The 20,997-nt window shown below is 44.0% G+C and overlaps 1 protein-coding gene across 1 annotated transcript; it reads right to left on the reverse strand.

Moving 5' to 3' along the window:
- Positions 1–56: 56 nt before the first annotated feature.
- LOC118429793 (twitchin-like) lies at positions 57–20,908 on the reverse strand. Its single transcript, XM_035840428.1, has 27 exons — positions 20,783–20,908; positions 20,264–20,272; positions 19,373–19,642; positions 18,301–18,570; positions 16,539–16,763; positions 14,234–14,608; positions 13,753–13,800; positions 12,408–12,491; positions 12,026–12,094; positions 11,703–11,771; positions 11,323–11,460; positions 10,802–10,870; positions 10,339–10,416; positions 10,008–10,073; positions 8,963–9,001; positions 6,060–6,110; positions 5,746–5,852; positions 5,285–5,465; positions 4,803–4,980; positions 4,291–4,409; positions 3,498–3,881; positions 3,069–3,365; positions 2,709–2,866; positions 2,154–2,358; positions 1,386–1,661; positions 942–1,080; positions 57–811 (listed from the first exon to the last, which is right to left on the reverse strand). Exons 3-27 carry the CDS (start codon positions 19,590–19,592, stop codon positions 295–297), a joined length of 4,362 nt encoding a protein of 1,453 aa, XP_035696321.1. The 5' UTR covers positions 19,593–19,642; positions 20,264–20,272; positions 20,783–20,908; the 3' UTR covers positions 57–294.
- Positions 20,909–20,997: the final 89 nt, after the last annotated feature.

Raw genomic sequence — 20,997 nt, forward strand, 5'->3', positions numbered from 1 at the left:
GATAAAACGTGCATAGTCACTCACATAAAACAAGAGTATTTTTGTGGTTTCTCGGAGGTACTCTATCACATCAACTATCAATTTGGGGAGGGGGGATTGTTATCATACTCATGTTAGAACATTCCTTCGCGTCCGTTCTTACAGTAGAATAAAAATACTGTACTCCATTGACGCTTTCCTATGCTCTGAATAAGTGCATAACGTTTTTGTACATTCGATTACACGCAGCACGGATATTCATAATGTAAAATATAGCCAGTTGTGTGATCGGTGAGCGAATGGCTGACGAGTCTTTTAAAGCCTGATGTCGGGTTCCTTGTAGATGATATCTAGAAGGTTGACATTGAGCTGCCCGATGACCTTGTAGCCGAATCTCTCGGCCTCGTCGCCTTCCCGGGTGTCTACTCTCATCTGTCGGTACCAAGACAGGGGTGTGGTCATCATGCGGCGCTTGGCTCCCTTCACGACGTTGTACTCGGTCTCCAGCCTCTCCAGGGCCTTGCTGATGTCGTCCTGGCGGGGGCCTCCCTCACCTCCACCGGCGGCCAGGTCCATCAGCTCCTGCCGGGTGAAGTGGGTACGGATCGGCCGGCCCAGCGGGAACTGGTTCTCGAAGCCGGCAGGTGCGCCTGCACCGCCAACGATGAGAGAGCCCGTGCTGGTCTTCTCGCCAGCCTCGTTGGTGATGGTGACGGTGTACTCGCCGGCGTCTGACTCCGTCACGTTCTTGATGATCAGGGTTTGTACTTCATCGTCAGCTGAGATGAACTCGTATTTGGGACCCGCGCGGATCATCTCCAGACCACGGTTCCTGAAAAAATACCAACAATCGTCAAACAAATGCAGACTTGGGAACCCGCACCTTCTCTTCATACAAATTGCTCAGTGTTTTTAACAAAAACATTGATCAAAAAGATGAAAATAAAAAGTATATCTCTCACCATCTGATCTTCGGTGTGGGATAGCCTCCGTATTTGACAGTCATCTGCGCTTCCATTCCGGTATCGGTCCAGTAGTTGACCAAGGGGGTTTCAAAGAACGGCTTGAGGTTGTGGCGGCGGCCAGGCTTCGCCCAGTTCTCTGTAAGAAATAGAAAGATAACATTTACATCTGACAGCCCATAGTCCCACATTTTACCAAAACATATATTCATCTTTCGCGGTCAGAAGGACCCTCTTCTTTGCAGTTTGTAACAATTACAGCACGTGTGGCAGCATTAGCAATGCATATGTCATGAGCATATTTTGTACGGTAGATTCCACGCAATATATCATTGAAAAATCAAAACTTTGTGGTTCGAGAGAAGTGAAATCTCCAGTTGTACGGCAATACATATACTAGCACCTGTGAAAAGCTCGTTCTGTAATTCAGAAACGCTAACGTACCCATGATCTTCAGCTTGGCAGTGGAGGCCTCCTTGGTGGGAATCTCCACCTTGTAGATGCCCTCGTCGTCATATCTGCAGTCGGACACCCAGAGGATGTGCAGTCTGCCCACGATCTTCGTCTGGTATTTCTTCCCGGGCAGGATGTCGGTGTAGCCGCACATCCAGCGCACCATGATGTTGATCTTGGACAGCACGCAGTAGTACAGGGCGGTGGTACGGATGGGCACCTCCAGGTCCGTCAGACCCTTCACTATGCGGAGCGGACCGGGCAGATCTAGGACAAAAACGTAACAGATTGCACCGTCACAAGAAGTGTAAAGCTGATTCGTCAACTCACATCGTCGGTGTATTATTGAACAGTAGGATCTTATGACAAATTGTCAAACAAGCATACTAGACAAAATAATGTATCTGTTACAATACGCCCAAGGCTATAGTTAGCTGTACTTCTAAGAAAACAGTGCATATAAATGTGAAGCTGACTATATTTGGAGGCCACCTGGATTTGAAAATCTAACCCCGTCATGAACCATGACGAGAAGGCATGAAAAATCTTTCACTTTTTAGAACACATTTTGTTTACCAATGCGCCATCTAGCGGCAAGAAGCAGTCTTACTCTATTTTCTCGATTAAAGTACGCACCCCAATTACAGCCATTATCAACGTGAGTTGAAAGCAGAAAGCAGAAAATACTACCGAAACCTGGGAAAGGTGAATTTTACTTTCTACTGTGTAAAAAGAACTATAATATCCGATGGTGCTGACCTTGTTTGAGTGCCTCAATGTCCTCCTCGGAGAAGCCGAGCTCTGGTGGCACCTCTGGCGGCTTGGCCGGGGGCATGAGGACGCTGGTACCGCCGGGCTTGCCGTCTCCGGCCGGGCTCTCTGCGACGATGCGGAAGTCGAACTCCTCATCGGGAGTCATGTCCTCCACCAGGTAGGTGGTCTCGTCTGGGCCAACGGTGGTAATCTGGGATATACACACACATAAAGACACTGTTAGTAGTGGATTGTTCATTCCTTGACAAAGACTGGTGCTGTTCAGTCGACAATTTTTGTGTTGAAAATTACAGTTTAACTAGTTCAATAAGACACTGTTAGATTAAATTCGAGTTCATCCTCTATCTCATGAAGATAGTTGTACCATCTCAAGACTTGATTTGATAAAATGAAACAAACCGCGCGTGTTTCTACGAGGACGGGGGGGGGGGGGGTATGAACGTGATGTTACACATCGAAATCGTAATCAAATATTGCATCGAAACATAGGGCAATACTGAGTTTATGTAGGTGAAAGACACGCTGACAAAGGTAACTGACCGTGCTCCAGTCTGTACTCCTCTTGGGCTTCTTCTCGATACGGAAGCCTGTAATGATGGATCCGTCGGTAGGGGGCGTCCAGTTCAGCCTAACGTTGGTCTCGTGCCCCTTCTCTGTCTCCTCGACTGTTGCAGATACATCGGTGGACGCACTGGGTTCTGAAAGAATGTGGGATGAATTTATCGTCAAAACTATTCAAGAACAGTGTGTAGTGGCGGACATAAAACCCAATTCTGTATAAAACTTAAGAATGCGTGTGCTGAAATAGCATCCATACAAATTCATCAGATTTGTCATACATAGCTATCCATCTTCTAATATGATGTGATCAGAAATCATAATTTTCCAAAATCCGCTTACTCAAGAACTGCTTCAACGAGACGGTCTCTGTGATTGCAGGCTCGCCAGCTCCCGCCATGCTCTGCGCGATGACACGGAAGTTGTAGTTTTGGCGGGAATCCAGCCCGTGCACGTTGAAGAGCTCCTTCTCGTTCCCGACGTGTCCGATCTCAATCCAGTCCTCATCATTCTCGCCCAGTTTCTGGATGACGTAGCCTGTGACGTTGGACCTGTCTTTGGGAGGCTTCCAGTTGATGGTGACGTGTCCGTCTCCCTTCGCCTCGGCCTGCAGGTTTTGAACTGGGCCAGGTGGCATAACTGGTGGAAAAAAACGAGAAAATTTTAGATCTAAAACATAGATACACAGTCTATAGAAGACCCGAAAAAATAAGAAACAACCACACGAACGTATACATACGATATTTCTATGTGTGAGCTGGGTGTACACACCTGGTTTGGGAGGAGGTGGAGGTGTCTTCTCTCCAATCTTGAGGATCTCCGGGTCCATGAGGGGAGCAGGTTCGCTCTCCCCGCCGGCGTTGACGGCACGGATGCGGATCCAGTACTCGAAGCCCTCGGAGAAGCCCGTCGCAAGGAACTCCTCCTTCTTGCAGTCCTTCGCCTCGGCTAACCTCATCCAGTCGCTGGAGCCTTCCTTCTTCCTCTCCACCACGTAGCCCTTGATGCGGCTGCCGTGGTCGCTCAGCGGCTTCTCCCACACGATCTGGGCCTGGGTGATGGGCTTCTTAGCCGTCTTGGTGACGCGGGGGTTCTGTGGGGGATCTGGGGGATCCTTCTTCACCTTCTTCAGCTGCACGTCCCAGGCCGCCTCAGCTGTAAGAGGACATAGATGACAAAATCCGGATGAAGTACTTTACCAAGAACGATGGACAAACAAAATAGATTAGGAAATATTTGGTGCCCGAATTAGGATCATATATTCAATTTGAAGACATCGGGGGTAATCGGGGGTAATAGAAGACTGCGATGACTACTAACATACAATATTGATTGTGAAGAGGTAAAAGTGGACATGTTAAGATCCTTTTGAGTATGTGAAAATATACTAAAACTTAAGATTTAATTTTGTACAAGGCAGTCGATAAGAAATACAAAATGACAACGAAAATGCAACAACATACTAAACCAACTGGTTGAGGAAAGGAAAATTTGTAACGATATTCCTTCGCCTGCCACTTTTTCAGAAAGTTCATTCCAGGTTCAAGTTTGATCTTTTCCTTACCCTCTGGGTGCTTGGTCATGACCTTGCCCGACTTGAGCATTGTGCTCTTGCCATGTTCGTTGATGGCGGTGACGCGGTACTGATACCTGGTGTCCGGCTTCAACCCGGTAACCTTGTGCCTGGGAAATTGACATCACAATGTTTTTAACGTACGTTTAACAAAACACAATGCACAAGCATGTATAGTATCTAAATAAAGACTTTACAATGTAACAGAATATTTCAGCAAATGATTCCACCGTTACCATCGCTGATCAACAAACTTTTGTTTTATATTACAACATACACAATCTCGCTGGCCAGCTTTGGATACCTTTGACATTCGTCGGAACTCGCCATCGGAACGCTCGGCACCCGCTCGGGTGATACCGAGTACTTCATTTGGGTCACACAGACACACTCGGAACACCAACCCGGGCAGTTCAGCACGGGTCATTTAACGACAATAGAAGAAGTTTATTTGCAAGTTCTTGCCCGAGGGCTAATCATAACATGGGGCATTATTTACTCACTTTCGATCCTTGATGTTTGCGATCTTTTTCCAGTCTTTCTTCCCGGATTCGCAGATCTCCAGTTCAAAGCCCTGGAGTGGAGCGCCGCCATCGTCGTCCGGCAGCTGCCATGACACCTCCATGTTGTCGGACATCACCGACTTGAAGATCACGGGGCCGTTGGGCTGCGAGGGTGTATCTAGTTTCACAGTGAAGATGAGATGTAAGCTTTGTATCTTACAAGATGAGGACGAAAGAAAATAACCTGGTTCAAGCTTCTGTGATAATTTCATTGAGTTTAAATACAGGGTAGGGTGTTTCTCACGTGACCAGGGCAATTCTGCCTCCGCCATGTTTGTGGGTTGAAGACATGTTCAATCACTTAATATGGCGTCTACGGTTATTCAATATATAGAGAGAGAATGTAACAGGAGGTATTCTGTATAGCCCAAGGGACGACCCGACAGCTATAATGTCACAAACAGAACACTGTACAGTTTTACCTTTCACATTGACGGTAAAGTTGGTAGAGTCTGTCCCCTTTGGCGTCTTCACGTCGATCTTGTACTTCCCCCTGTCTAACCTCTCCGCACCAGCGATCTTGACCTTGCACAAGTTTCCGACTGTGTAGATCTTCACTCTCTCGTCCAGCTCGATGGGCTTGTTGTCTTTCATGATGGTTATCTAAAGCATTCCCCATAATGACGTTTGTTACTATGTCATCGTAGCTAAAGTAAGCTACAGCTTTCATAGTTACGGAATAGGCATCTTCACGGTTTTACGGTCGAACTCAAAATGTGGAGGCCGTAACTTGTTAACAGTCTACATCATGCTTTGTCTCAGGGCCTTCACTTCTGGCATATTGCCCACAACGCATCTTGGATTGTAGTTGGAATGTAGAACATGCTTTGTTACCTCAGATGCTATTTTTTTCTGAACTGAAACTAAAGAAAGTTTGTCTAACCTCTGGTTTGAAGGTTCCATCGATGGGAATCGTGAAGTTGCAGGGTTGACCTCCCAGCAGTTCGATAGTCTCCTTCATGTTATCCGGTAACTGGAACTTGGGCGCACCTGAGGGAGGGGGTGCAATGCATTGATGCAACGGTATAAATTGATGATGTATTACGATTTGGTATTTTCTAATAATTCATGCTTCCTGATTTGAAATTTACAGCCATTCCTCTTCATATCTTGTTGGAGGAACATGAATTATTTTTAGGTATTTCGTGATTGGAAATCATATGGTTTGGCGTAAACGAATATTTGAGTCTTTCTTACCCTCCTTAAAGCCGGGTGGAGGTTCTGGTACCACATCAGGTTCATCCGGAACTAGAAAGGAAAACAAAGCACAAAGGGATCTAGCTTAGAACCAGCGTTGACAGAAATAGATCAGAACAGGGCAAAAATGTCATCAGCGGGGAAGGAAGAGAAACATGTTCTTACAGATGAAAACAATTGTCATTAATGGGTAACAAATGCATAGTTTAGACACACATGTAAGTTAATTCAAACATTGGTAAACTTAAAATAAAACATTTGCAATCCTACATCTTTTGATATTACTTCATTGTACCATACAAACTCAGGGTAAATAGTGATATCCATTACACAGTGTACATAAGATTTACTATTGATTACTGACACTTATCAACGTGCTATCGTCCAGAAATTTTGATACAAGAAGATGTGGCAACAACGGTTACTGCGTTACGCATCAATGCTTAATACTCCTACGCAACTAGTTATCACTTTGAAATAGGTATATTTAAGAGGATTCTAAACCACCAAACGATCTCTGACAGGCCGGTGCACGGTTGTCCAGCTTCTTACCCTGTTTGAACTTGGTACTACGCGTTGGTCCTTTTGAACCTCCGTCATCGTCTGTCGTAAGGGGTGAAGCAAGCAAGAGCATTGGATAAGCATTAGTACTGGACATAATACCGCAGCTGGGAGAGGCAGTTGCGCAAAGGAATCGTATGAAATGCTCAGACAAATGGCATCTTTAACTTTGTCATTAGTAGACTCGGCTTGTCAGCTAGGGGTAAACAGGGTGATGGTACTGCTAGTGCAATGGGAGGAGGTTCTGGAAGGAAACATCAGGGTGTTAGGTAGTAGTAAGGAAAGTAGGAATACACGCATTAGCAGCTTCTGTAAGAGTTGAGTAGCAGTTAAGTAATGCTAGACTACTATTAACATAATCATCAACATAGGGACATAAAAGCTTGCAGTGCATTACAACCACTGAAGCGTTCTACTGGCTGAGTACGAGTATCAACAATGTAATAGTCAGGGATTACATTATGTGTAGTAGAGCGAAGTTGTTGCAGGGCGTTAGTGTAGGTCTTTGGCACAGATAAGTAGGTCTGTACGTTTTGCATATGTGGATAACACGCAAAGGATTCAAAGTCATAGTCAAATCACAGTCAAGTCACTGTCATGTCGTCAGCTTAAGGTATGAAATGGAAATGTACACAGAGATCAAAGTTGCCCTCCGACCAATTAAATGTATGGAGACAATCATTCAGGACATTAGAACGTTGTTTTTTTGCATATTAGAACTGGTGTGAAGTTACCAACAGGACAACTTAGTTCGAATGACGTACTACTGGACAACATTAAGGATGGGGCAAAAGACACTTATGCTTCACTTCGGTTAGTATCAATTATCATCGCACATATAATCCACTCTAATACCGCTTATGGAGGAATAGGATATTGCTAAACATTATTGCTACAACAGAAACTTTTGGTATTCATTAAACGTAGACAAAACAAACATTATCAACAAACATACATTTAGGTATCTAATGAACACCTTGAGAAGGTGTGTAGTCAAATTGGGTAGCTGTGAAATTGAGGAGTAGCAAGTATGATCAGGTTAAGCGACATGTAAGGGGTATATCGGCAAAATGGTCAGATTGGACTATAGTATGGGAAGTGAAGGTTTATTCAGTACAGGTATTTGTCCTTGTCAATGAACAAAACTGCCAGGAAAATGCGTGATGGGGTTCCTGCAGATTGTCACGGTGTCATGTCCAGTTTTCCAAGTCAAACGAATGAAGCGAGTGGGTGGGGTGCTCATGAATGTTGGGGTGGGGGGACTTGTATGGAACAATTCTGAATCGAAAATGAATGGCCACGGACAGATGCTAACCTCCTGCTGCAGGTGCTGGTTTAGATGGCTCAGCTGGGGCAGGTGCCACAGCTGGTTTGGGCGGATCGGCCGGTTTGGGTGGTGCAGCTGGCTTAGGTGTTTCAGCAGGCTTAGGTGCTTCAGCTGGTTTAGCTGGAGCAGGTGCTGGTTTAGGTGCTTCAGCTGGTTTAGCTGGCTTAGGTGCTTCAGCTGGTTTAGCTGGCTTAGGTGCCTCAGCTGGTTTGGGAGGCTCAGCTGGCTTAGGTGCCTCAGCTGGTTTAGTCTTGGCAGGTGCTTCAGCTGGTTTAGCTAGAGCAGGTGCCTCGACTGATTTAGGAGATGCCTCAGCTGGTTTAGGTGCTTCAGCTGGTTTTGCTGGAGCAGGTGCCTCAGCTGTTTTAGGTGCCTCAGCTGGTTTAGGAGGCTCAGCTGGAGCCTCAGCAGGTGGCTTGGCTGGTGCAGCTGCTGCTGGTTCTGGTGCAGCCGCGACTCCATTCTCAGCGACATGCCCGTTTTCAGCTGCTGCTCCGTTCAACTGAACCTCTGCTAGGTGTGCAAATGGCGTAGATCTTAATCAGAAAATATAAGCGGCATTGGAAGCGAACAAATGGATGTGTTAAAGATGAGAGATAACAAGGACAAGCTGTAAAGCAAAACGCAATCCTAAAAGATGAAGCAGATTTTGTTAAAGGCGTATAAGCAGGCTTACCAGCAGCTGGCTCTACTGCTCCGTTTAACGCTGCATCTGCTGGAGGCTCGGCTGAATTGTTGACAAAGCAAAAGCAGAGCGTAAGTAGCCAAGTGGAAGCAGTATAGCAACTCTGCAGCGCATAGATAATAATAACAGCTTTGCTTCTGAGAAACATGGACTCCTCATCCACCTCGTTCGCCCGTATGTTCGTTTAGGCAGGTACGTTTCGCTATGAGTGTATATTGTATATCTAAGTGTATATGTTGTATACCAGTATACTGTACAAGTATCAATGAACGCTCGGTCACCCTGTTGAGAAAGTAAGATGTTAGTGGTACAAATATGTTCGTGACTTACCTGGGTCGAACGTAACATGCCTGAGACGTACACCCTCCACTGGGAAGAAAAGTGGTATTAAGAAAATTATAGACGCAGATCTAAATGGCAACAATGCGCTGTTTCCTTAAAAGGGCTTCGACAAGCGTGCATTACGTTTATTTCCCGCAATTACTGGCATGGGTGGGTACAGGAAGCGGTATCATAGCAACGCGTTTTTTCATACCTTAGAATATGTCTATGTCTCTTACTTTGGTGGACACGCATAGCCAGAATATACAAGCAAGAGTACTCGATTAACGAGAAGTGACTATCATTACTTACAGCAGTACTACTATGGGATATAGGCAAAGCTTACATTTGCAGACACCATTGACTCAATGCATTAGCAGTAGAATTGTGGGAATCTTGCTTGGCAACTCTTATGAACTGTAGGATTCGATAAAGCCTTGGACTCGAATAACTCAAGCAAAAGAAAGCAAGGTTGTACGTACGAGTTTTAGTTTAGGGCAGGAAGATGGCGTACAGTACTAGTACAAGGGAAAGGATCGCTAACTCTTGGTAAAATAATCTTGTCATCAAAGCCATACACTTAAATACTTTTGCCATCGTTAGGGGGTTCGGATCAAATTCAAAGGATTTGTTCGGTTTGTACGGTTATGTGAGGCAGGGAACTATGTGAGACTAAGACATGTAAGGCATGTCTATGGAAGCTAGTAGGGAAAAGGTAGGAAAGAAGCCTACGCAGCAATACGTATTGTAACCTTTGATTACTTTAAAGACGCAAAACTAGCGCTACATTCGCTACTGGATTTATTACTACAGTACAAGCATTACAGGGAGCTTGTAGCAAGGCCTGGAAAGATAGCCTGAAGGAAAGATGTGAGACGCTACAGACAAAGATATGAGGCGCTACAGAAACAGCTGTGAGACGCTATAGAGATAGGTGTGAGACGCTACATAGATAGATGTGAGATGCTACAAAGAGTCTGAGTCTGTAAGGAGAATAACAGCGACATTAGTATGGCAAAGCATGGATTCTCTCAGCCATCGGCAGGAGACGTACGTTTGAACTCGTCCCCTGCTCTGTCCACCTTCTTCGCCTTCTTTAGCGACACGCCCCAGGCATCAGCTGTGAAAAAAGTTAGGGTCATCTTAGATACAATCTTAAATCTTAAAGTCTAAGTTCTGTAAGCAGAAAGCAAATCACATCAGTTATAACATCAGCACAAGCACATACAATGACTCAACGGAGCATGATTGTGGCATGTCACAAAGTTATCCAAAGCGTTGGACAGTATGGCTTTTATGAAAAATAGAAGATTGGCGTTTGCTGCCTTATAGAGAGGATTTTAAGCCAACGCCATTCGCTAAAACGACTTTTATGGCTTTGGTACCTCCGTCGATTTCTTCTTCCTCCTTTGGCTTCTTCTTCTTCTTGAAGGTCAACTTCTTAGGCTCCTCGGGCGGGGCGGCTGAGCAGGATGGGGAAGGGAAGTTGTTTGAGGAAACGATATTAACTTTTTATCGAATGTCCTTTGGCTTTGCACCTTCTGGAATGAAATCACGTTGATGGAAATTTTGCCTTGGTCGACGAGGTTGCTTTCATCGGATCGTTGAAGGCAGCACTATTTGGAGTGAGCATAGGGTATAAGCAGTTTGAAGCTCAACTTACAGGGAACTTACCACAAAACATTAATTAAAGAAGCATAGGGTCTTTTCTTTAGAAAGAGCAACTCTTTGTATTGTCAATGTTGTAAAGGACCTGGAGATCTTGCGCACGCTTTAGATAAAGGGTCGTCTTTAGCAATCTACGCAGGGGTTGGGACTTTTTGCAGAGGGGATTCCCTCGTACAATACCTGGCTTAGCTCCCGGGGTGGCTTTTTTCTTCTTGAATCCCAGGGCTGGCGGCGCACCTGCTCCTTTGGCTGTGACAAGTGGAAGATCCTTATCACACTGCTCGGTGTATTAGTCACGGTGGGAGGGGGGTATGGGGGGAAGGGGTGTGGTGCTTACATACAGGCCACGGGCTTTCATCAAAGGCAACGATATTCGTCATTAAGCTCCAATGTCAAAAATTTCGCAAAGCAGCAGCATTTGCCGACAGTATGACTTAAAGAAAATGCCGCTATTGCGATCATTATAGAGGCAATATTTGGCAATTTATAAAGGGCTAAAACTGGGGGACACAGGCTGTTCAACCACATGACATCGTTGGTTGAGTACTCAACAGAAAGATGTCGTTGGTTGAACATAACGCAAACAGATGGGGTGGAACAACATGGGAATTTACCTTTACTATATATTTATTCTATTGGGCACCTATGTGCATCGCGGGTACCGGTGGGGATGGGGGTTGGCGGGCCGGTGAGGGATATACCTGCGGGGCCTTTGCCCTGTCCTGCTCCGCGCTGCTGGTCGGGGACAGGTGACATGCCTCTCCGGGGAGAACCTCTGGGACTCCTCTCATGCTCGCTTCCACTTCCCTCGGGCACATCTAACTTCTTCAGTTTTACACCTTAACGTAAAAGGGCATTGCAGGAAGCTGTTGGTCTTGGTCATCATCATTTAGAGATGAAATTCCCGGAAATGCACGAAGCAAATCCAAAACCACAATGAAGCTGTTTCGTACGCTTTGAATTAATTCAATGGAAGAAATTTTTCAGGGTCGCAAATTTGTGAAGTTCTATGCCGTACATTTTACCAATAAACCGAAGGAAACATTATTTAATGTTTGTTCTATTTCTTAAGTTGTGATACCTTCAAGTCCACCTTCCTGCACTTCCTTTTCCTGTTTCTTGGTTTTCTTGAGTTGGAAGCCGAAGGGTGCTAGACAAGTCGAATAAATACATTATGGGATGTCAAATCTTCTCACATATACTTGGCTGTTAGCATGCTAAGTAAAAGCACCTCTATCTTAGACGTATTGTTAAGACAGATCCTCGCGCATTTAAAGGACAGCTAGCTGAAACCAGCCGGAATGAAGGTTTCATTTTGAGATGAAAAATCTACGCATAAAGCATTATCATCAAACAAGCTACAACGATATAAAAAATCCGACCGAGAGAAATCTACAAAATTACCGGCTTCCTCCTTTGGAGGGGGTGGACCAGCTTTTTTCTTCTTCAATGTGAATTTCTTTGGGCCTGCAGCTATACGTTTGGGAGAAATAAATGTGGCCGAGTTGTTATAGACATTAACGCACATATCGGTACCTTATTCTGTTCTTCCACAGCAGCAACATTGGTAAAAGATATAACATTTCTTAAGAAAAAGCAAGGTATAGAGCTATGGGAACAATGGGATTTGATTTTAATTTTCACGATTATAGTGAACCGGAACAAGAGGGCATTGCAATTAGGTTTATTATGTTCTTGTTATTGTCTCTTTTTAAATGGTTCTCTACGCGCATGGCTACGTTTACGCTATCAGGGCTGGGGGGGGGGGGCGTTTGGCGGTCACTACCTGTAGCAGCCTCTTCTTGACGTGGTTCTTGCGTTGGAGTTTTCTTCTTTTTTATTACAAATTTCTTCGGTGGTGGTGCTCCCGCTTCGATAATCATCAACAAAAGTGACAGAATTCTCTTCGTGAAAGTTTCATAGACTCAGACCAACAGCGACCAGTAGCCCGTGGGGTGCTTTCGGATTATATGTGGCCACATGGACGGACAGACACTGGGACGGTTTTTGAGACGGACGACATACACGGAAGGCGGGACGTAGTTAACAAGGCCTTTGTCTTATCGCAGGCTCAAACACAATAGACATTGATATAACATGTGATCACAATGGACGAATTCGTGGCCGAATCAAGCCCCTTTTCTATGTTACGATGTTAATACACAAGACATTTACTTTGGTTCCAGAAACGGAATGAATTTTTACTGTTAAACAGATTGGCCCAAGAAATTACACGACGTATACAATTATCTTTTTAGTAGTCTTAGACTAGTTATATTCTCGTTATATCAATGTGTCTATTTGAGCCAAAAAAGCAATCGGTCAGGGGGAGGGTGAACCAGATATATGTGCAGAAGAGAGGAGGTCTAGGGTGGGAGGGCTTGAGGTTCAAGCATTGACTAGTATTATAGGACACGAAACGTTGTCTGTGGCATTGGTCTGCCGTAGCCTGGTTAAACTTAAGGACAATATAAAAGCAAGCAGAGACGTCGCTTCTTGGTTATCTTACATGTCACATATCATTAGGATAGAACGCGCAGGGTGAAGAAACATTGTTAAAGTAAACAGTACAGGACAAATGTGAATAAAAGAAAGTTGATGACCAATAGTTGAGACACGGATGATACCCACAGTGATACAATACATACATTACTTTACATACACAGCTTGTGAATTAAAAGCATTGCAATTGCCTAACACCACATGTACTTAAAATAAGCATTCTAAAACTTAAAGACGTACAGTTTATTAGAGCAGAAAGCATAACATTTATAAGTATATGATTGGACATATGATTGGCATGATACACCATTGCGCAGACTGCGTAATCTGCATATTAACATACAAAGTTATGATGATAGCAGGTGAAATAGAAGAATAGAACCTTACCCTTTGGCAACATCAATTGTACCAATCGCAATTGTTGAAAAGCAAACATTCCTTTTTGACAATCCAAGTAGTAAGATGCATTACGATACGGAACCTATCAACACTTAAAGACCATATAACACCAAAATACGATCATTGTTGTTAGATACAATCAGGAAATGTTGCATTTTGGATGTGTGATATGGTCGTTAATGTTGCTCTGTAATAAAGGAATGGCAAAAATGAAAGAAAGTTCGTCTTACCTCCTTCTTCGGCGGGTTTGGCGGGGGCGGCTGGCTTCTTGGGAGCTTCTGTGCGAATCGTACACAGCAATGAGCAACAAATTGTGACAATCGTATCGAAACGTGCTAAGATATACACGTCAGTAAGGATATATTAATAAGGTTATATATCTATCTAGTAGATATATTAGTGAATTAATAAACTGTGCATGGCCTGTCTAACTGTTAATTGTTAATCACGCCGTCTTAGCATGAAATCGTAACACAGATGGTCGAATGTGTCATGCCAGTCCAAACCGTTCTTTTAGTCACATCATTTTACTTCAGCGTAACGTCATGCAGCGTTAACTTTTTGGCGAGTTTTATCATCAGTGTATTAAAATCTTAATTTGATTCAAGCGATTGGCGATTAAGTGCGTTTTACCGAATAATTTCTTTGGGGGCGTTAGTTGCACAAGAAAATTTAAGCAGTCATTTACAAATTCCAGAAAGGTAAACTTACCTGCTGGCTTTCCCTCAGCCTTCGCTTGCGCAGACTCAGTCACCATTTTGGTTTCTGTCTTCTTCTCTTCGACCTTCTTGACTTCGGGCTTCTTTTGTTCAACGGGTTTCTTCTGAGGAGGTTCCGCCTTAGGCTCGGGCTTCTTGGGCTCGACCTTTTTGGCTTCAACCTTCTTCGGAGGCTCTGGTTTCTTAGGCTCGGGCTTCTTGAGCTCGACTTTCTTGACTACTTTTTTCTCGACCTTCTTTTCTTCAACCTTTTCCTCTGTCTTTACCACCTTCTTAACCACCTTAGTCTGCTTCTTCTCGACGACTTCTTCTTTCTTTTCGACCTTCTTCACAACCTTCTTCTGGACGACCTGCTTCTTTTCTTCGGCTAGTTAGAATAAAGACATTGAGAAGTATAAAAATCAAGACGCAAGGTGCTTAGTGCAAAATGCACATGTGTGTATGGCGGCTTTGAAAAGGTGTTCTTAACACCTGTTTGGCCATACCCTCCAAATGGAGAATCCTAATAAATAAATAAATAAAAAATAACATGGTCTATACCGCTGCAAGGATGCACATAGAAACAGACGTCGTCAAATGCGCGACTGCCATTAGCATACAGCGGGTAATTGCAATTGTCAAAGCCTTCGCTAGGCAGAAAGCGATTAGGAAAGACCAAAACATAGAAAGAAAAGTCGTACGCGAAATTGGACAAATTTACGTTTGACTTTAAAATCTTTATGTTATTTCGCAGAACCTTCCCTACCACTGAGGAATTGTCATAGGTACGACAATAGACTGTGCTTGAGAAAATTTTGAAGTGGCCTACATTCGGGACCACATTTTTGTCCGGCATTCGATGCCCCAAAAATACGTCTCGGTCGCGCCCCCGCTATTCCTGAGCGCAATGTTGCTTATACAGCTGCTAATCCAAGAGGTCAAAATGTGTCCCTAAATGTGAAGAAACCCGTCTACTGTAAATGGGCTGTCTATGGACCAACACTATTCCTTGGTGTGTTATTCTGTTTCAGTCAATTGTAGTAGTAGTAGTAGTAGTAAGTAGTAAGTATAAAAAGTAGTAGATGTTTGTAAAACTTTGATTAATAGTTCACTTTTGAAACGTTTTCTTTTATAGGCAATATTACTATATTTCTTCGAGACAATGTTGGATTAAGAGTTTGAAAATTAGATAGCAGTCTTAAAAGTTGAAATTTCACCAAAAAACAAAGTTAATTCTATAAGTAAGTTCTCCTGTTGAAAAACGCTATAGTGGCAATTAGAAGATTCCAATGCGTGATTATCTCGAGAGTAGCCTATACGTTATAAGTGTCTGTACATACGACTGCATCGTTGACAAAGTTACATATCTAATGCGCTAATACAATGATAACAATCTTGAAGGTAAGAGAACACAGTATTTCGCTTTTGGGTATTTACATTCAGCAAAGGACCCGAAAGACAGGCATCGTCGTTTCAGAATTTGTAGTAGCATGCAAAATAAGGGGGAAACGACTATATTCACGGTTAGATTGCACTCTTTAGAATATGTGAAAATGAACTAAAAGTCAATTGGTTGTTCCCTTTGAAGCTCTCTTTTATATGGCGCTAAGCGGCGGTCATGTGAATTGCAGCCGACACACAATGGTAGATGTAGGTGTCATCAGTATCAAGGCGCACATGTACGCCGACCGAACAAATGTCACTATCTAACTTAAATGTGAGCAATTGTCACATCACAGTAGTGCCGTGCACACAAAGAATCTGAGTACAACTTTTTTCAAGTGCGCAAGCCGTACTACTTTATGGCCGAAATGCTGTACACGGGGTCGCGGATAAATACTGTGTTCTGTGACCTCAAGTGCAGTAGCAGATTACAGCGCAGGGCGCATGACAGGAAGTGAGTTGCATATATCATTGCGGCCTTTATGGTACTCGCGAAGCTTCAGCTTCTGTGCATGCATTAGAAAAACGTAGTAAAAACACGTATTTATAATCCCAAAAATAGGAATCGTACGGGCTAGAAGAGTTTGTAAATTTGAAGGAGTATCTATGAGCAAAACGTCCATGGGTCATTTTGCATTCGTCCTACATTGTGATGACGTATCGATACGTCAGGTGAAGAAATCGTTTCGGAGATGAACATTTCAAAAATGGAAAAAAATCAACCAATAACCTCACACTTGCGCAATGCAAGAATAGCCACTAATGTGCTGTGTGATAACGTATAACGCAAGTGCTTGTTAGTAAGTATGAACGCTACGGCAGTGTATTCAGGAGGTCTAGGTTGTAGCCTCCCATGACCGGACCATACAACTGACCAGAAGTCTTGTGCACGAAGGTTTCGCTGCCCACATGGTGGCCAGCTTCGTCCACGGCTGTGATCTTGACTTGAAATTCTTTTTGTTTAGTGATATCGGTGGTGTCAGCAACTCCCGTCGGCGGCTCTAACGTAATCTTATAGTTAGCAGCGCCCTCTACCGGAGTCCATTGGATCTCCATTTCGGATTGGGCTTTGACTTTTATCCGTTGCGGAACTGCAAGGACTGAAACGGAGATTAGATGGGACAGGAAGTGACGTCATGTAGTGACGTACACGGTGAGGTGGACTTGGACACAAGGTTACAGGTGGAAAGTGTGGATGGCGTCACAGATAACGTGGTCAACAGATGGTTGAAACGATGGGACTCGAGAACATTGGTTCAGTGTTTTGTGGTTTTGTTTGAGCAGGCGTCGACTCGGATCATGGAATTGGTTACTGATTATGCACTGCTGTTATAGTTTAGCATGCTCGCTGCACTCTGACGGTAGCAGGTGATGTTGCTCACGACAAGTATGTTTAGTACATTTTTGAAAACAAACATTTCAACGACAAAAAATACGCAATGGCGCCCTGTATGCGGTGCCACTGGGTAGAATGTACAACATAAGACATAAGGCCACAGCGAGTAGCAATTTTATGGATGACATCCGCCTAAGAAAAAACAAGAAATATCGTTTCTACTGGAAAAAAATTGGAAACTACATGTATGTCGTGTGGATGCCTTGATGATAGTATATAGCTGTAGAAGGGGAACTAATCATAATGTGGTAATGTAGCCATGAGTGTAGTGTGATACCAGGCAACCACGCTAGTGTCTGAAATCTTACTTTTTCATGCAAGAATAAAAAACTCGTTGCTAAGATGCTGTATTTTGTGTCATCAATTCTTGTTACAATGTTTAAGGTCTACGATGACTAGTACAAAATATAAGCCCGTTTGAATTTGGACTCTGTTAAGGATGTCACCCATAAAATTTACATGCTGTGGCCTAAGACAAAAATACACATAAACCCCCATAACAACGTAAAGTAGATTCAGCAAGGGTCCGCAATAGCAGGTTCGTCAGAATGTACCATACATCCACTGGATAATCAACGAGACCAACAAACAACAGTATGTTCAAGCACAGTAGGACAAAGCTAAAGTCCCGCTGGTTTTTGTTTTAGCGCCAATGTTCTCTTGTATATGGGACGATGGGGTGACAGACAGACGGACCGAACAATACGGCCGACGTGATGGAATGAACAGTCATGAGTGTGGGGAGAAGGACGGTGGATTGATGTCACGAAAAGGACAGTGAGAGGAACAACAACGATTAACACAAGTTCAGCCGTTCTATTTTGGTAACATCGTCATGTACGGCGTTCCGCATAACGCTAAGCGCATTTTGCCATGTGTCGCGTCGGTAGCTATGGTAGACACTGTCACTGTAGAAGATATGTCTATAAACGTTGGTACGTACACAGCACAGCAATACAAGCCAAGCACATGGCTAAAACAGCTACAGATAGAAAAGCTGACGATGGAAAATGGAGTTGAGATATGAGATCCAGAACCCTATTTTTAGTGGTAATACCGAGCAGTGTATATTGTGCCAAACGGCACGCTAACGACGTGCCAGCTTTCACGTACGTACACGAGCGTATCATACCGCAATGAGATGGTCAGAATACTTCAATGGGACATTATATGAAATCATATTAACAACGGTGTCCTAATCTATTTTTGTAATCTTTTATGATAGTTTGTAGCGCACATACCTTTGGTTTTCTGAGTGATAGGCGCGCTTTCTGCACTCTTCTGTCCACGCAGTCCCTTGGATACGACTCTGATGGTGTAGTCAGTTCCTGGGTGTAGTCCTTGTAGCTCCCTCTCGGGCTGGGTCAATCCCTTGGGGCCTGCAACAACCTTCCCGTGGGCGGGGTCGACAGAGACGTCGTAGCCGGTTGCTCCTTTCACAGAGCCCCAAACTACCGTCAATGAAGTATCTTTGACGGAGGTTACCCGTAATCCAGATGGCGCGGAAAGCGCTGTGAACAAAATAAAAAGAAAAACTGTTACCCCTCCATAAGAATCAGGAGCATAGAAGAAACATCCTAGTTTCAAACGATAAAGAAAAAGAACGGCTTTTCCAACTGGGCTTCCCCGATGCTCGTTGCTATTTTGGTTCGAAGTATTCTCATGGGGAGAGAGAGATTCCGTTGCTAGAAAAATAACATTAAATGTCTCGCCTTTGGATCAAAAACCCTTATAAAATGTAGGGTTCCACCAAGGTTTATCCCCCAGTCGTAAATACAGGCTGCTTTCCCGGAAAAATCCAGAGAAATTGGGTGCAGAGTCTCCCACAAAACCAAAGCCGGCTGCCCGAGACTACAGGACCGACAGGCTAGAAGCTGCGGCTGGTAGCGTCAGAAAATAGATTCTGGGGTGTCTGGTATCATCAACTGTCGTAAGCAATATGCGACGCCCCGGCTTGGATGTCACTCTCTCTCAGCATACTCGTCATTCCGTATTTATCGACGATACGCTTGCCAACTTTCACTACAAAATATACCATATATGAACACTGAAAATACGATGCATATACAATCAGCTGATGGTGCACTTTCGGGAAATTTATTTGAATGGATAGCTCCAGCCAAATCCGTTTTAACCACAGGAATATAGACTAGATTCTTCGGCACTAACTGCTGCCAAAATGGCTGCTATAGTAGGTATTTCTGTCCTTCGTGTTTCTTCTCGGATTGAATGCCCTGAACAGCATAGTCTACATGCCGAACCACCCTGCGTTTTATTTCGGATTGGTCATGTGATGTAGGAGGGAAACCTTACCGAGGGATGTTTGCTGTATCAGTGGTTCACTGGCCGCGCTCATGCCATGGCTACTAACGGCTAGCACCACCACCCTGTACTCTGTGCCTTCCTTTAGGTTGGTTAATTGTCTCTCCGGTGCTTGTTTCCCCTTGGATGTAACGTTAACGCTGGCGCCCTCGGGTTTGACTTCGATGGCGTAGTCAGTAGCACCGGCAATGGGCGCCCATGTGATGGTCATAGAACTGTGGTTCACCGAGGAAGCCTTTAGACCAACTGGTGTTTTCAGAGCTGAGGAAAAGAAAACTTTCGTTTATTTCTTTTTTCAACGCATATCAAATGGTATCTGTAATACAGTGACTTAGCACGTACATTATATCAGATGGGTGGGACCTTTGCGTAAATATGTGGGCGTGACAACGAAAAACGTCCACAGAAATATGCTAAGGACACCAACTGACGAACACAAATAGATCAATAGAGATCTCAATAGATATGGAAAAGATATATGTGATGTTTTTGTTGTTTTCGGCATAGTTCGCCTCTATTCATAGCAGCCATGGTCCCTAGAACAAGTCCAGCCACACCTAAGTGCCTTCAGTGCACGTCAAAAAGCATGCCCCCATCCGTATCGTATTGCAAGGAATCAGCTATAACATGTTAGTAAATAGGAGCAACAAATATTTACGATAACACTGACACGGAAACATGGACGGTCAGTCTTATAATGACCGCAGCCGATGAGGACATCTTAAAATTTTGCTAACCAGGCATGACCTCATAAGTACCCAAACTTTTAGCTGCAACAACCTCTCCCATGCAGTCACGCTAAATATGGAGTGGTGGCATCCGCTATGCAAACTAAAGATGACCGGGGGTAAACACCACAAGAATATGAAACAAAATACGTACCAGGTTTGGCTATAGATGTAACGAGGAAAGGGGAGGGGAGACAAAAAGGACTGGGTTAGATGTAAGGAAATACAACACAGGCGTACATACGTGATGACTGCTATGGCTCTGTGCGACACAAACACATGCTTATAAATATAATAGATAAAAGACAACGGCTTAGCGAGTATGATTTACATATTCATAAAGACTTGAAGGACAAATGGAAGCAAATAGAGATTTCTATATAGATAAAGATAAAAGTTAGAGCATTTAGTCGTTACTTGGAGCCTCTATATAGTCGGCGTCAGCTTTCTATTGTTTCTGAATTTTCGTACATCGGGGGACTACTGTCTTCGTCAGGAGTCAGGTTAAATGTGCCGTTATGGAAATTATCACTTACAGATTTTGACCGTTATAATATCTGTTGTAAGGCAATTGGTATAAATATTGTACCAGAAGTGCTGACAAATGAGACAAGCACGAATCCAATTCGTACGTACATATGGAATGTGCGTTTATAAAAAAAAACAGGATCACCTCTGGTGGTGTACGCAAACGGAGCGCTAGGGGCGCTTTTTCCCAGATGTCCCTCCGCCGTGACGACGAAGGTGTATTCTGTGCTCTCCTTCAGGCCCTTGATCTCGGTAGTTGCCTCTCCGGTGCTGAAGTAAGGCCACAGGGCAATGGTTCATACAGACGTGAAGATAATAGTCTTCTTTTCTATACAGCTCAGCTTTGAAGAAAAGGTACTC

Source organism: Branchiostoma floridae, chromosome 13, assembly GCF_000003815.2.
Source record: "Branchiostoma floridae strain S238N-H82 chromosome 13, Bfl_VNyyK, whole genome shotgun sequence".
Taxonomy (NCBI): Eukaryota; Metazoa; Chordata; class Leptocardii; order Amphioxiformes; family Branchiostomatidae; genus Branchiostoma; species Branchiostoma floridae.

Coding starts and splice junctions, on each gene's coding strand:
- LOC118429793 (XM_035840428.1), bottom strand. CDS start 19,592: ATGACCATCACATGGGCGCCCATTGCCGGTGCTACTGACTACGCCATC. Junction 13,801..14,233: donor GGCTGAGGGAAAGCCAGCAG/GTAAGTTTACCT, acceptor CGATTCGCACAG/AAGCTCCCAAGAAGCCAGCC. Junction 1,662..2,153: donor CATTGAGGCACTCAAACAAG/GTCAGCACCATC, acceptor TTTTTGTCCTAG/ATCTGCCCGGTCCGCTCCGC.